The sequence below is a fragment of the Diuraphis noxia genome, unplaced genomic scaffold, assembly GCF_037042655.1.
Source record: "Diuraphis noxia isolate RWA-SAM2 unplaced genomic scaffold, SU_Dnox_SAM2 contig0002, whole genome shotgun sequence".
Taxonomy (NCBI): domain Eukaryota; kingdom Metazoa; phylum Arthropoda; class Insecta; order Hemiptera; family Aphididae; genus Diuraphis; species Diuraphis noxia.
The window spans coordinates 8,233,405-8,247,810 of record NW_028301712.1 but is presented as its reverse complement, the minus strand read 5'-3'; the positions used below and the strand labels follow the sequence as shown (position 1 = coordinate 8,247,810).

The 14,406-nt window shown below is 27.3% G+C and overlaps 1 protein-coding gene and 1 long non-coding RNA gene across 2 annotated transcripts; one reads left to right on the top strand and one right to left on the bottom strand.

The window, feature by feature from the left end:
• Nucleotides 1-871: 871 nt before the first annotated feature.
• LOC107163970 (uncharacterized) lies at nucleotides 872-3,207 on the bottom strand. Its single transcript, XR_016190441.1, has 6 exons — nucleotides 3,012-3,207; nucleotides 1,807-1,975; nucleotides 1,573-1,654; nucleotides 1,343-1,511; nucleotides 1,153-1,263; nucleotides 872-1,068 (listed from the first exon to the last, which is right to left on the bottom strand). It is a non-coding gene; the product is annotated as an uncharacterized LOC107163970 (long non-coding RNA).
• Nucleotides 3,208-4,211: 1,004 nt separating this feature from the next.
• Nucleotides 4,212-14,194, top strand: LOC107163978 (peroxidase-like). Its single transcript, XM_015511632.2, has 13 exons — nucleotides 4,212-4,354; nucleotides 5,352-5,436; nucleotides 6,145-6,349; nucleotides 6,942-7,118; nucleotides 7,495-7,682; nucleotides 8,891-9,089; nucleotides 9,578-9,775; nucleotides 10,116-10,260; nucleotides 10,328-10,484; nucleotides 11,143-11,313; nucleotides 11,669-11,867; nucleotides 11,978-12,074; nucleotides 13,071-14,194. Exons 2-13 carry the CDS (start codon nucleotides 5,374-5,376, stop codon nucleotides 13,135-13,137), a joined length of 1,866 nt encoding a protein of 621 aa, XP_015367118.2. The 5' UTR covers nucleotides 4,212-4,354; nucleotides 5,352-5,373; the 3' UTR covers nucleotides 13,138-14,194.
• The last annotated feature ends 212 nt before the right edge of the window (nucleotides 14,195-14,406 follow it).

Sequence of the window (14,406 nt, the reverse complement as noted above, 5' to 3'; positions counted from 1 at the left end):
AAACTAAACTCATCATATTTAAACATCATCAAATATATTTATTTTTTTTCACAAGTAACATAATTGTATGTACATATTACTGTTTTTTTTAAAATCTTTTTTTGGAGTATAATAAATAATAACATGATTTATATGTTTCTTTTTACAAGAAAAATAATAGGTGAGAAAATTAATATTTCTCTTACAACAAACTCAGGTTCTATTTTATCTATTTTTTTTAAAAATAAATATATTATATATATATTATACTGTTCATAAATATTTGATTTATAAACAAATTATCTAAAAAGATCTATCTATTTGTTTCGCTAATTACGTGAACATGAAAATAGTATCTAATATCAGAATTGACACTATTGTACATATTACGACCAACAGTCCTCGATTTGATGGTCCCTCATCCCGCATTTTATCAACTATGATGCTTTATATAATATAAAATACATAAGTTATAGTCCATTTGTTCTTATTGTGATGGTAGTAGAACTCTATCGTTCGCTCTTCCGAACTAGTGTTGTGTCATTGGCTTGTCCAATGTTGACCGTATTGAGAAAATATCGTATCTACATAATGTTATTATAATTCTGTTTAACTTTTGATGTATGGGCAAGTATTTCCGACAATCGAACATTTATTGGCAACCCATTGTCATAGAATGTGGGTGCCTGTAGAATTATCCCTGCTGATCCCATGGTCACGGCCAGCGTGAATATCCAAAAAAACAACCTATCCAGCACCATCGCCACATATTTCCAATCTTATTTAATCTAAATTAAATAATGTATTTGAGACATTTGTATTTTAATATTCAAATTTAAACAATGAAGCTGAATTGACTGTTATTCAAACAATAATAATTCAAACATCTTTTTTTATGTAATCAGCTATGTACGCAGCGCCTTCGACCGCCTTATGAAGTTCTGGACCATCGTGCCAATGTTTTCTACCCTTAAGAACTGTGGCATTTTGGTTTATTTTGGATGAGCTGGGTAATGCTATTATCGGATCGTGTATTTCGCAACAGCCAATTACAATTCATCCAAATACAACAATTACAATTCCAAATCCCTATGAATATAAACATAAAGTTCAGCTGATATAGCAAATACAAATAGTGACTAGAATAGAGATATTCTTTGAACTAAATTATACCTGGCAGGAAATACATCGTTGCTGTGCAATAACTGATCTGCTGAATCTTGATCTCTAAGCTCAAGCCCATTGCACGACCTCACCATAATACGATGACATGTTCCCATCAGACTAAATCATTACATCATTATTATTATTATTAATATTATTATTGGAACCATGATTGCACACATTATGATTACACGATTACCTCTCCTTTCCATTTGGTAGTGAGGTCTTCTCATGATTAACATTCTCGGTAGAATGTGAATGAATACTCTTCTGACCAAAGGTGACATTACGTGTATAGTGGGAGATCGGAAATGTATATTTAACACCACGACTGTCACACATAATATACCGAAAAACCAATGACAATCCTTCAGAAAACATATTACACAGCTTACGTGACACAATACTCAGTATCGATAGTAAACTCACCTTAGCGTGTCAAGTATCATCGTAAATAGCACAAATATTCCCAAAAGTGGCACAAATAGTGACGTAGGTGGAATAATTTCGGCTAGCAGCAAAAAGAACACAGTCAGCGATAGAAGAATTGAAATACTTAAACTAACTTAACATTTATTTCATTATACTATTATTTACATGTATTAAGTGTGTTGTGCATATTATAACTTATAACATACCTATATATTTTCAATAGTCACTTACTTTTTCGTTACTATCTGATGGTAGGTAAAACACAAGTGTTGTGAGAAACGATATCCCCATACAAAGTATGATCAAATTCACCGTATAAAATAGCGTTTTCCTCTACATCTTAATATTGAATGTAATGTCTAAGTATGGTTCTTCGCAGCAAGTATAATATTTCTCATTTCTGTGATATGAAAATATATAATAAATCTGATTGTAATAAACAAAAAGAGCATTCTCTTGTAAAAATTTACAAATAAATTCTGCGATCAAAACGTTACATTGAGCCTACAATTACTTTATATTTTATAGAATCTATGTTGAGAGTAAAGTAAATAAGTAAATAATAAATTAATAATTATGCGATGGTTTCAAAAGATTCATTAAGCTTAATGCATATGTATAATGGTACAATCTAGGTACATAATATGCGTGAGGTAGGTAATAGTGAAATAAACGGGATACGCATCATAACATAAAAAACACTGTTTAATGACGAACTTAAAAAGTTAAGACGGACCATACTTTATAGGAGGATTATCAAGTACTACTATTATTATTATTTATCAATTATTTATTGTAAAAATTATTTGATGATGCAAATACATATTATTATTATTATAAAAACAGAAAAAAATCGAAAGATATTAATTACCTATCATTAGAAGAAATCGCTTATTTCCATTAATTCAGGTGAGATATTTCTTTAATATAGTTATTTACGAAAATTATTTCTTACGTTCTACAATTCTACATATTTGGTGTTGAATCGCCATTTTTTATTTCATTTTCATGATCTAACTCTACATAGTATGACTATTGAGTAGTTAGGACTTTTTTTCCTGTTGAGAAATTTATTTTAAACACAATAATAGCAGAAGAAAGGATTTTAAGAATGGTTAAATTTAATTATGTTTAACAGTACTTGTTACTGTGTTTTATTAATATTAGTTGCTTTTTTCATATTTATAAACATTTAACTTTTAGACAATAATATGTAATGCATAAGAACAGTATAACTTTTTACCATGGACAAAAATACGATCTACACGATTACACCAATAATTAAATTTATTACTATGTAGTGAGTATCAGTTTATGGCGCTTTATGCTATTCAAATCAAATGTATAATAATACAACATAACAGTTACCTACCTATATGATAAGATGGTGCTAATTATGTGAATATAAAATAATATATAATATTCTAATGGCTTACCTTATTGCTGGAATCTTTAAAATATCCCATTCAACGGATGCGTAAAATTCGGATAAATCAACACCGATGTCTACGACTCGTGAACCACTAACATCATTTGCATGTCTCAAATCCACCAAAAAGTTAATATTTTATATAAAATGCCATATTATACACTTGATTTAACCAAAGCAGTTTAATCCACGTTTTTTAAATATATTTTATAGTAATAAAACAAACTCCTAACTTATACTCTAACTTAAGTTACTCTTTTTACCAAACTAACTTCTAACAAAATTATATTTTAAGTTAGTTACTTTGTATATTAAAGTAACTTAAATTTAACTAGTTGAAAAAAGTGACTAACTTACCTAGCTTTGTCAAGTGATATCTTGAAATCCTTCCAGATGTTATTGGCCATTGATATGTATGACAAAATTTAAAATATGTTTATGTAAAAAATAGTAAAAGCTTAAGCTCCAAGTTTAGCCAAGAAATCTGTCCTCCGTAAATACGAGTATGTTCTATGGATCCACGCCTGCCTCACGTAGTTAAATCCCGTCCAGACATTCAGTGACTATATTATTATGTTAAAGCAGTACAAACTACAATCACTAGTTTTTAATGAGAACATTTTTAAAAAGTGTAGTGAAAAATTAGTGTGCTACATTTAGACAATAGCGTTAGAAGTAGCGAGCTTCTTTTTAGCTGGAAGTAGTTTTAGCGTTAGTGTGTTACAAAAAACCAGCAGCGTCCCGAATACTGTATAAATTAAGTTATACTCCCCAACACTGTTTATATTTTATATATTTACGGTGAATTACTTGCCTTACACTTTTAGTTTTATCAAAAACGCTGATTATTTTAGATAATTCAAATTTTAAATTGAAAAATTTGATGAATTGGTGGTGCAAATTATATTTCTATCCTCCTAATATAATATTTCATGAAGGATTTTAATAGTTCATTTAATTTTCTCCTGATTTTACAACAGTTACTATCTACGAATTTATCTCGTTGGTAATCATTAATTACAAGAGAATTAACATTAACAAAAACACTTGTCAAATGTAATTATATGCAATATGTAAGCTTATAACATACACGTCTGATTGACATGTGAAAAATTATTTGCTTAAGCATAGTAATATGTTGATATTGTTTGTCGATAATTATAAATTATAATTATACTGTTGTTAACCATCGAGTTATGCGATTAATGTTATTCTAAGAGTACCTACATTTAAACTAAGTAGAAGTAAAGTTCATTATTTTTACAATGAATAAAGTATAATTTTTAGAATTTAGACAAGATAATATAATTTCTGAATTATTTATTATATATTTAAAACTGTGTGTTTTTTGTAAGTATGAATTTTTTCTTTAAAAAAATATGTTGTAAAACTGTTTTAAAATAATTCTGAGTGAAATTTTAATTTTAGAATTTAATATTTATAGATTTTGTTAAAACTGTTTGTTTAGTATAGATATTTTTCTAAAAACATAAGATATATAATATTTAACATTTTAGTGAATTATCAATATTATCAGCTTTTGTAAAATAGATAAAAATAATGTCGTCATTCTATAACGCCGTAGTGTTTATTGGTAACATATTAAACTATTATTAAAATATAATATAATTACAAACCTAATAATATAAGTCTGTAACAAGAATGTGATTTAAACATTTTGCAGGGGAATATGACTAATTATATTAGCACAAATAGGAAAAATGTCCAGAGAGACTTTTTATCAAGAGAAAATATTCAATTGCTATCGATTATCGACAATAACAACATTATTAAAATTACATAAATCATTACTATAGACTGTGTTTAAATAATGCATTTTTAAATCATTAAATTATTATTGTATTGATATAACTCCATATTATATTTGTACATATAAAGTGCCGTAACGAATGTTTTAAGAATTTTGATTGAAAAAACTTTGAGAACTAATAATGTTTGGGTTAAGTTAAATATTTCATTAGAGGTTGTTCCTACCCCCTAAGTTTTTATTAATTAATAATTACTAAATAAAAACGAATACCAAATTTATTCACGTTCTACAACGTTTAAAGATGCTTTTGAAGGATTTTGTGTATAGTATGTGATGGGACGGAGGGAACTAGATAAACCATTTCTTTCACTCCTTAATTTTGTACTTTAGTTATTAAAAAAGTCTAAATTAATGAAATTAACTTATCATTACATCATATTCAAATCACAAGGTGATATAAACTAAATTTTGTTTAGATATTTTACCTATAAGTATAATGCTTACTATATGAACCCCGCAAACATAATGTATTATAAAAAATGTTTAATAAGTACCTAAATGTTTTCTATTACTAAGTTTTAAATTCGTCTATCCGAGGATGTCATATTTGTCTGTATGGTTATGTATCGTCACAGTGTTGGGAACTTCATCAAGTATTCGAGTAAGTAATAATTAATTAATAATGAATAAATAGATTTAAATGTACATTCAATTTGAAAAAAAAAAATGGCTTAGCTAAATCTATACTTTATAAAGTTAGTGCTAAAATAATTTTTCGGAAATTGTTATGAAACTAAGGAAGTGAAAAATGTAAAACGCATTATGGGTGGCTCACACATGAATTTTGTCCTTGAAATGAAAAAAAAAATGTGTTGCTTTTTCAGTTTGTCTTTGGTTAAATGACACAAAAAAAAAATGTATTATTATTATTACTTAATTTAATTTTCACGGGCGGAAAAGTCCCCTTTAAAAAATGTAATTCTTTTCGTTTATCATTCTTAAGATTAGAATTTTAACAGATTTCTAATGCAATTATTAAGCTTAAATTGAATTATATCAATTATTGAATTTTATATATACTAGCTATTTTTTTCGGGCTAAGTTATGTATTTATTGTGTAGGTATAAACAACATCTTATATTTTTACCTACTTACATTTAAAAAAATATAATTCATAATTTTGGTTTATGCTTTTACGTTATATGTATCGTTTATTTTGAACTGGGTTTTGACTTTAAATCAATGAATTGTATTGTGATTTTAATAAATATAACAATAACGTACCTATATATAATTATAAAATTATATTTTTTATCCGATACCAGAAAAACTACTTGACTGTTTTAACTTTTTCATATTAACTCTTTAGATTAAAAATAAGGACCCTATGATTTTTTATGGAAATGGTCCTAATTCAAACATCATATATTACAAAGAGTGTGCTCCCAAAGTGACATGCAACCAAAATGCTATTTACAGGACATCGGATGGTACTTGTAATAACTTAATGAACCCGTTATGGGGGTCGTCTGAAACTCCATACATCAGACTTGCTGAAGCTGCGTATAATGATGGTGAGTTTAGACAGTGGACATTTCAAAATACTAAAACATTGCAATGGTAATTGAGAAATATCCAAAACTAATATCATACGTATAGATGGCTTCCACTATTTGTATGTGGATGTGTAAATGAGTTTATTAAATATATACTAGTACCTATACTGGATTACTGGAACTAGAATTTGATATTTAGGTAAATGATGAATGTAATATTGGTTTTACATTAGTTATAAAAATGTTTTCATATGATAGTTAAATTAATTTAGAAAAACTAAAATGTTTAGTATAATTACTTGGACTTATTCTTCTCTTTTAACCAGTGATATTAACTTTTATTGGTACTTTTTAGTTTTTTTGAATTTTTGATAAACCAAAGTTTTGAAGTTTTTTCCGTGATAACTCCTAAACGATGTTTTTTCGACTTTATTTTATTACATTTTTGTATAACACTCTAAGACAAACATTTGAAAAAAAAATCATAACAACGTTAGAATCATCACGCCTCGAAAGTTAAAATGCTAATATGTTGATTTATATTTTGTGTTAAATTATATAGCTTTGTTTTATATAATTTACAAATTCTAATAATATGTATGCTCCTTAGGTAATCATGAAGTTCGTAAACAAGTAGATGGTTCTCAGTTGCCCAGACCTCGTCAATTACAGTTACAATTATTTTTACCAAAATCCTTGGATTACCCAGACTCTAATAACTATCATCTAAGTCAATTTGGCCAATGGGCCAATCATGATATCAGTCTTATGCCACCTGACGAATCTGGTAAAAATAGCATGAGTTTTAAGCACATAATTTCAATGAAATAACTGGGGGTACTGAAACCTTCTATTTTCTTTCAGTTAGTATTATTATTGATAATTTATTACACTTACATATAGAGCAACTTCATCAATAAAATTTTAAATTATGTGTATTTAAAATATACCTGAAATACGTGCAAATGAATGCTAAGTAATTGAATAAAAAAAAATGATTTTGAATAGTGTTGTTGTGTGTGTGTGTGGGGGGGGGGGGGTGAGACGTGTGTAAAATAAAACGTATATTTTACCATTTAGCTTGATTAGTTTACTTACGCAATATGTCAACATATAAAACATAATTTAGGTACCGATAAATTTGTTGTTGATAATTTGAATAGGGCCAGAGAGATGTTGTTCCGTTCCGATTAATGAGATCAACAGTAATAGCCCATACCAATGTCAATTAGCTATTGAAATACCTACAAATGACAATATTCTTAGTCGTTATGGACAAACATGCATGGAATTTAGACGTGCAATGACTGCTGCTAATAATTTTAACTGTTTAATAACTCCTCAAACTCCAGTGAGTATTAATTTTTAACACTTAATTTATTTTATTGAAGCCAAATTCATTTGGGCATGAATTCAAGACAAAGATTAACTACAATATCATCGTAAATACATAGCATATACGTTTAAAACTTAAAATGTAAACAATTTTGGATTGTTGGTTCTTACTGAATATCTAGGTCTTTAAAAATTATAATAACACCGGAGGGAACGAAGACAATGTTGTACGTAAAATGTCTAGTATTGTGCTTTGCAAATGACAATACGCTGAGTTCCAAATTCACTGGGCTTTCATAGCCTAATAGATTTTAGGCTGTTGAGAAGAGCAGGAAAATAAAAGAGGATGGCTTTATAGATAATATTTTAAGCTTATCAATAGACATTTTATCCACTGAAATAACCGAAAAATGATTCAGAAACACTACGAATAATGTTATGCGATAATCTTTTAATTTTTGATAATATATCTTATTGCATAAGTGTTGGAACAATGTTAGATGTAGGTGTATGGTGAGAACTACTTGTGGATTCCAGTGTTTGGAAACGCTTATTGAGGACAGTGATGATATCTGAGAACACCATTCTCACTTTAAAATGTATTATCTGGGAGGATAACTGATTTATATCTTTTTTGAACTCAGCCAATTTGGGATTGTGATAAGAGATAGGTACTTTTGTTAGCTAAGTAGAAAATAAAAGAAATAGAGTGGGTAACAATTTGAGAGTGAGTAGTTTTAGAAGAGTTTGTAGGTTCCATATTAAATGAAAAAACGAAAATGTAAGCAATATTACTCCTTGATAGGAGGAAATGCAACCAAACTAGCTGAAACGTGTGTACCGACTTTTGAGAGAAACCAGTGAATTTATATGATTTTTTCGCTCTTCTAAATGTCTGAAAAATCAATATTTAGATCAGATGATTGACGTAGAATTGATTGACACGTATACTGTTTAAAGAAAACTAAATCAGATTACAACAAATCCTATAATAAATCAACGAGATTTATAAATTTAATTAGACACTGCACAACATACTATATATTTTATTTCACATAACATAAAGAGAGAATGAGTTTTAATTGTTATCAGTAATTTTATAACAATAGTAAGATTGATATATCTTATTAGTACAATTTATAGTAAGAATAATTTCTAATTATTACTAAAAGGCAATTTTCTACAATATTAAAAGTACCTATATTTGATAATATTATTTTGCAGATGAATCAGGCGACCTCATTCTTTGACGCGTCCCAATTGTACGGACACAAACCAGACACGGCAGCATCAATTAGATTGTTTGATGGAGGAAAATTGAAAACAGATATCATAAATGGACACGAGTTTTGTCCTCAAAAAAAAAGACATGGATCATTATTATGTGATGATCGGGATAACGTGGGCGTTTGTTTTGAAGCTGGTAATATATTTGCGTTACAATAACTATATTTTCTATTTTATTATCAATCCAATTAATAATTATTATTATTATTATAAGTTTGATGTAAAATTTTTGTTATAACTTTATAATGATGTATCTCATCGAATTCGTTTTTGACGTAGTTAAAGTATGCATTTAATTTATTGCTTCAAATTTCATGATATTTCAAAAATATACTCTTACGATATAATTTTGTGTAGGTGATCAGATGTCAGACATCTATAGTCTATAAGTGATGACTTCTGATTTTGTTTCACTTACATCGATTTAATCAGTATTTTATTATTAATTACTTTAATTTTTGAAAAGGTATCTTTAAATTTGAATACTTATTTTTAATAAAGTGTTGTTTAATTAGAATTTTTGAAGTTTTATATGTGATTATAATTGAATATATTAATTAGAATAATTAAAATATTATATACTATCGTGCATGTTTAAAATAAATTACTCATATTTATTTGTAGGAGATCCAAGATTAAACCAACATTTTGGGCTCACAGCGTATACGACAATGTTTACGCGGTTTCATAATATTGTGGCTGATAAGTTACGAGAAATAAATCCTCAATGGTCTGATGAAATGTTGTATCAAGAAGCTAGAAAGTTTGTTGGCGCACTAAACCAGATAATTGTTTACCGGGATTACCTGCCCATTCTACTTGGTATTTTCTTTTTTTTATTGGAAATATTCTAAATTTAAGAGAAAGACAAATCATTGACACAAGAAAACGATTTTGTTTTAAGCTAAATTTGAGATTTTATTCATTCGTTAATAATAATAATCATATGTTTCTTAGGGTTTCTTTAACAATGTAGCTATGATACTTTAATAAAAAAAAATCTAATTAATCAAATTAAAAGTGATCCGTGTAATATAAGTATAACCATTGTATACAAATAATCAATTATATTGTTATGTATAATGAATATTGTGTATAATTTAACTATTGCTATTTAAAATATAAAACGAAAATTAATTTTTTTTTTATAATCTATGCTCAGGTAAATCATTCACAAAACGCGTTGGTTTAGATATTAGTAGGAGAAGAAGAACACGATACAACCCTTCAATCATGCCACAATTGACCATAGAATTTGCAGGAGGTGCTTTCCGAGTGCCACATAATACGCTGCCTTCGACATACGAGTAAGCCTTACCTAGTTATGTAGTTATGTTGAAAGTATATTATAATTTATAATCATTATATTAACAGATACATAAATAAAAATTATGAAGTAGTGGATTCAGTTAAATTTCACCAATGGATGTCAAAACCCGACCCCTTAGTTAGGGGTGATAACTTTGATCAAATAGTTAGAGGCATGGCTACATCAGCAGGCCGTTTATTTACACCATCATATAACTATTTTGTGAGTACAATTTGTGAATATTTTCCTTTCACATACTTATTAAAAAAATATAAATTTAGTACAAGCTGTTTTATCATATCAAAATTAAATAAACTAATATAAATCGATATAAAAATACAATAATCAGGGTTGAAATCAATAGGAGAGCGGGGCAATGTTAACAACTACCCTCGGCACGAACAATTTGAAAATGCTACAATAATGTGGTCGAATATTTGTTTATTTGTGAATTATTGAAACTTTATAAATTTAAGTTATTTTAATAACCATTAATATACCTAATATAAGATATATATATATAATATATATATATAACATATTTATAATAAACTTTGCTGTTTGAAATTTAACACTAATGAATTTATATCTATCAGTGATCGAAAACACGCGATCTACTCACGTGAAAAATTCTTAGTTAACTGGAGACAAAATATGAGACATACTTTATCCCTTTCAAGTGAAAATACATTTACAGAGACTAATAAAATCTTTTCAATGACCAATGCGAAAAAAATCTAACGTTTATAATGTTCGGGATAAGCTATGATTCAGCTATTAAATAGTTCAATAGATAAGAAAAAAACATTTACATTTTTCATAAATTTAAGTTATTTATTAACATTTTTATTTGTATCATAAAGATTTAAACATGTTATAGATATCAAATTTAATGTTCAACACACACCTCACTGGTAACCAAGATTTGCTATCAGTTGATATTCAAAGAGGTCGCGACGTCGGCGTACCATCCTATACTGTTGTAAGAAAACTGTGTGGTTTTCCAGAAGTTAATTCATTTAACGATTTATTAAATATCATACCAAAATACGTGAGTCGATATTTTTACTGTCAAAAATGAATTATTTTGCTCTCAATCAATAATAAGTATGAATACATGAAAATTAAAAATTTGGTTCTCTTATAATTTTTTAAACAAATAGCTATACTGTTATTAGACGAATATTAAAAAAAAACATTATTAAATCACATAAAACTGAAGGTTAAAACTCCATGCAGAATTTTAATACCAAAAGCTTTTTTTCATCATACTTAAATGATTTTTAATCAATGTAGTGTCAGATGATTTACATCGTACGTCAATGTGTTATAGAATACCTACTTGATATTAACTGAACTCTAAAATTGTATTGATTTGTAATCAATTATATTTATCATGGTCATAGGACGTCGAATCACTGAAAGAACAGTACGCTACCGTCTATGACATTGATCTACTCGTGGGAGCTTTACTCGAACCACCAGTCGATGGTGGAACGGTTGGTCAAACTGCACAGTGTATACTAGCTGATGTATTTTACCGTAATCGATTCGGTGATCGTTTCTTCTTTGATGTGAGGGGTCAACCGGGAAGCTATTCTCTAGGTATGTGTAGAGACGATTTATTGTTGTTGGTATTTTTTTTTTATGTCTATGGTTTAATATTTATGAATATCAAACATAATAAATTGTACATTAATTCTTTATTATGTTAGCACAATTGAGAACTTTAAGAAACATTGACCTAGGCCACGTATTATGTGCCACGACTGAATTGGACGAAGTACCAATGAATATTTTCAAATCCTCAAAGTAAATATTTATTTTTAGTTGTATTATGTATAGGTAACTACTATACTATGTCTATTTAGGTACCTACAGAAAGAAATGTATTCTGGCATGGTCCTTTTTTTTATTGAGCTTTTATTTTTTGACTACGCTGCAAGCCTGCAACGGCCATTTGTTCTTCTTTTAAAGACGCTTTTTTTTTTTTGAATAACTCGTACAATATATTAACCCTTGGTTCATTTTCAAGGTATCATAATGTACTCGCAACAAAAACGATCATGAAGGTGTTTTATTCGATAATTATGTCCTCTTTTTTTAAATAACAATTAAGTTATATTTTTTCAATAGAGCGTATAATTTTCTTGCTGGATTACGGGCTGTATAAGAGTGTCACCTTCTCTTTACAAACAACACGTTAATTTAATGTTTCACCGTTAGATATTTTAATTTTTCGTATTTAAATGTTCTATTATATTCTTGTATGTATTGGTACTAAAATATATGCTGTGCATGATGGTTTGTAAATTATAAATGTTTACCACGCAACTGTTTATGAATTATATTAGTATATTATAAGTTATAACTAGTGTACAAACTATATTTTAAATATCAGTGATTCATCCAAGAAAAATGTAACTAGGATTTTTTTTTTATTTGGGGAATGTGGTGAGGATAAACAAATTTTTTCATTTTTTCCATCCAAAATAAATCTTTTTATGGTAATAAATCATTTTGTTACAATTTTGTTTGCTGTGAAAATTAAAATTTGTAATAATATTCGATGGGGTTTCAATCTCTTTGACACTTACGGGTCATTATACTATAACGTTGTATTATCAGCTGTGTATTTATATTCGTGATTATCATTAATTAACTTTTTAGCATTTTATAAAATTTTTATTTTTAATTTTAAAATTCTTTATCTAATACTTCATCTATGGTGCGTAGTACACGTAATTTATTTATATTTATATTATTATTATATGTATTAAACCGATTGTTAATTATTGTTTGTTACAGATATTCAAAAATGATAAAATGTCAAAAAAAATTAACAGTGTTGAATCTTAGTGCTTGGAGAGAATAGTTGGTTATTTATTTAAATCTAATAATATTATAATATGCTAGACGTTATTTGTAAAGTAATACACTAATGCACTATAAATTATAAAGAATAATATTATATACAAACATTTGGGTAACTTACTTGAATACCATAAGACAGATTTAAATATTTAAAAGTTTGTATGTCTATTCAGAAATTATTATTTGATTATGAATTAATACATTTAAGTAAGCATCTCCAGATATATCGACCTATATTTATTTATTATGGTTAAATATAAAATAACTGAAACTATACATCCAAATTTATATTGTGTATGGAATAGTTCAAATTTAATTTCATCTATAGGAAATTAAGGAAATCTTATGGTTATTCAAAAATGTGAAAATATTGAAACTGCATAGTTAAAATACATATAGTTTCAAGTTTGAAGTAGGAGAATTCATAAATAAGTAATTTTTCATTTTATGATTTTAGTAAGACATTAATTATTACTATAAAATTAACTGAGTAATGAGCAACTAAAAATTGGTCTTTAAAATGCCAATAATTTTATTCAGATGTAATTTTTGTTCGTATCATATCCTTTGTCCGGAATTTCAGTATAAATTTATGATTATATGTGTGTCAGAATCAATGTTCTTATATTATTTTTAAAATGTAAGTATGCGCCAACTGACCAGTTCGCTTAAAAATGTATAAATTAAAAAATGCCTTTATTCATAGTTGTAAAATTATTTTTTGATATAGTTTACATGAATGAGTACTAAGTACATATCAATAATGTAATGTTATGAGTTATAATAACACAAAAACTCCGACGCTCTATAGTAATTATATTATAATATATTTGCTAGGTGTCTCTAGGGTTTTAACCTTTTAGTAATATATACGATTTATTTTTTGATTATCTCGTTTTTGCGCTTCTATCTTCCATCCAATTCTAGCCAATATAGGAATCGTTACTGCTCGAACGGTATTTTATATTAACCATTTAATAATATAGGCTTTATAATAAAAAGTGATTTAAATCATGTAATTAGAAAAGTGGAAAAATTATATTCATTTTGTAACAATATCTACACATAAATATGTCTTTTGCCAACCTGATTTTTAGTAGGCAATTATAAGTTATGTTTTTAAACTTAGATGCAATGAATTGTATAACAGGTTTGGGATGTGAGAAGCTTATCATTAAGTGTTTTAAATAATATTTCAATACATCAATCATGATCATCCATAGTAATATATTGATTACTTACACTTTAAACAAAATATGAACAATGAAAT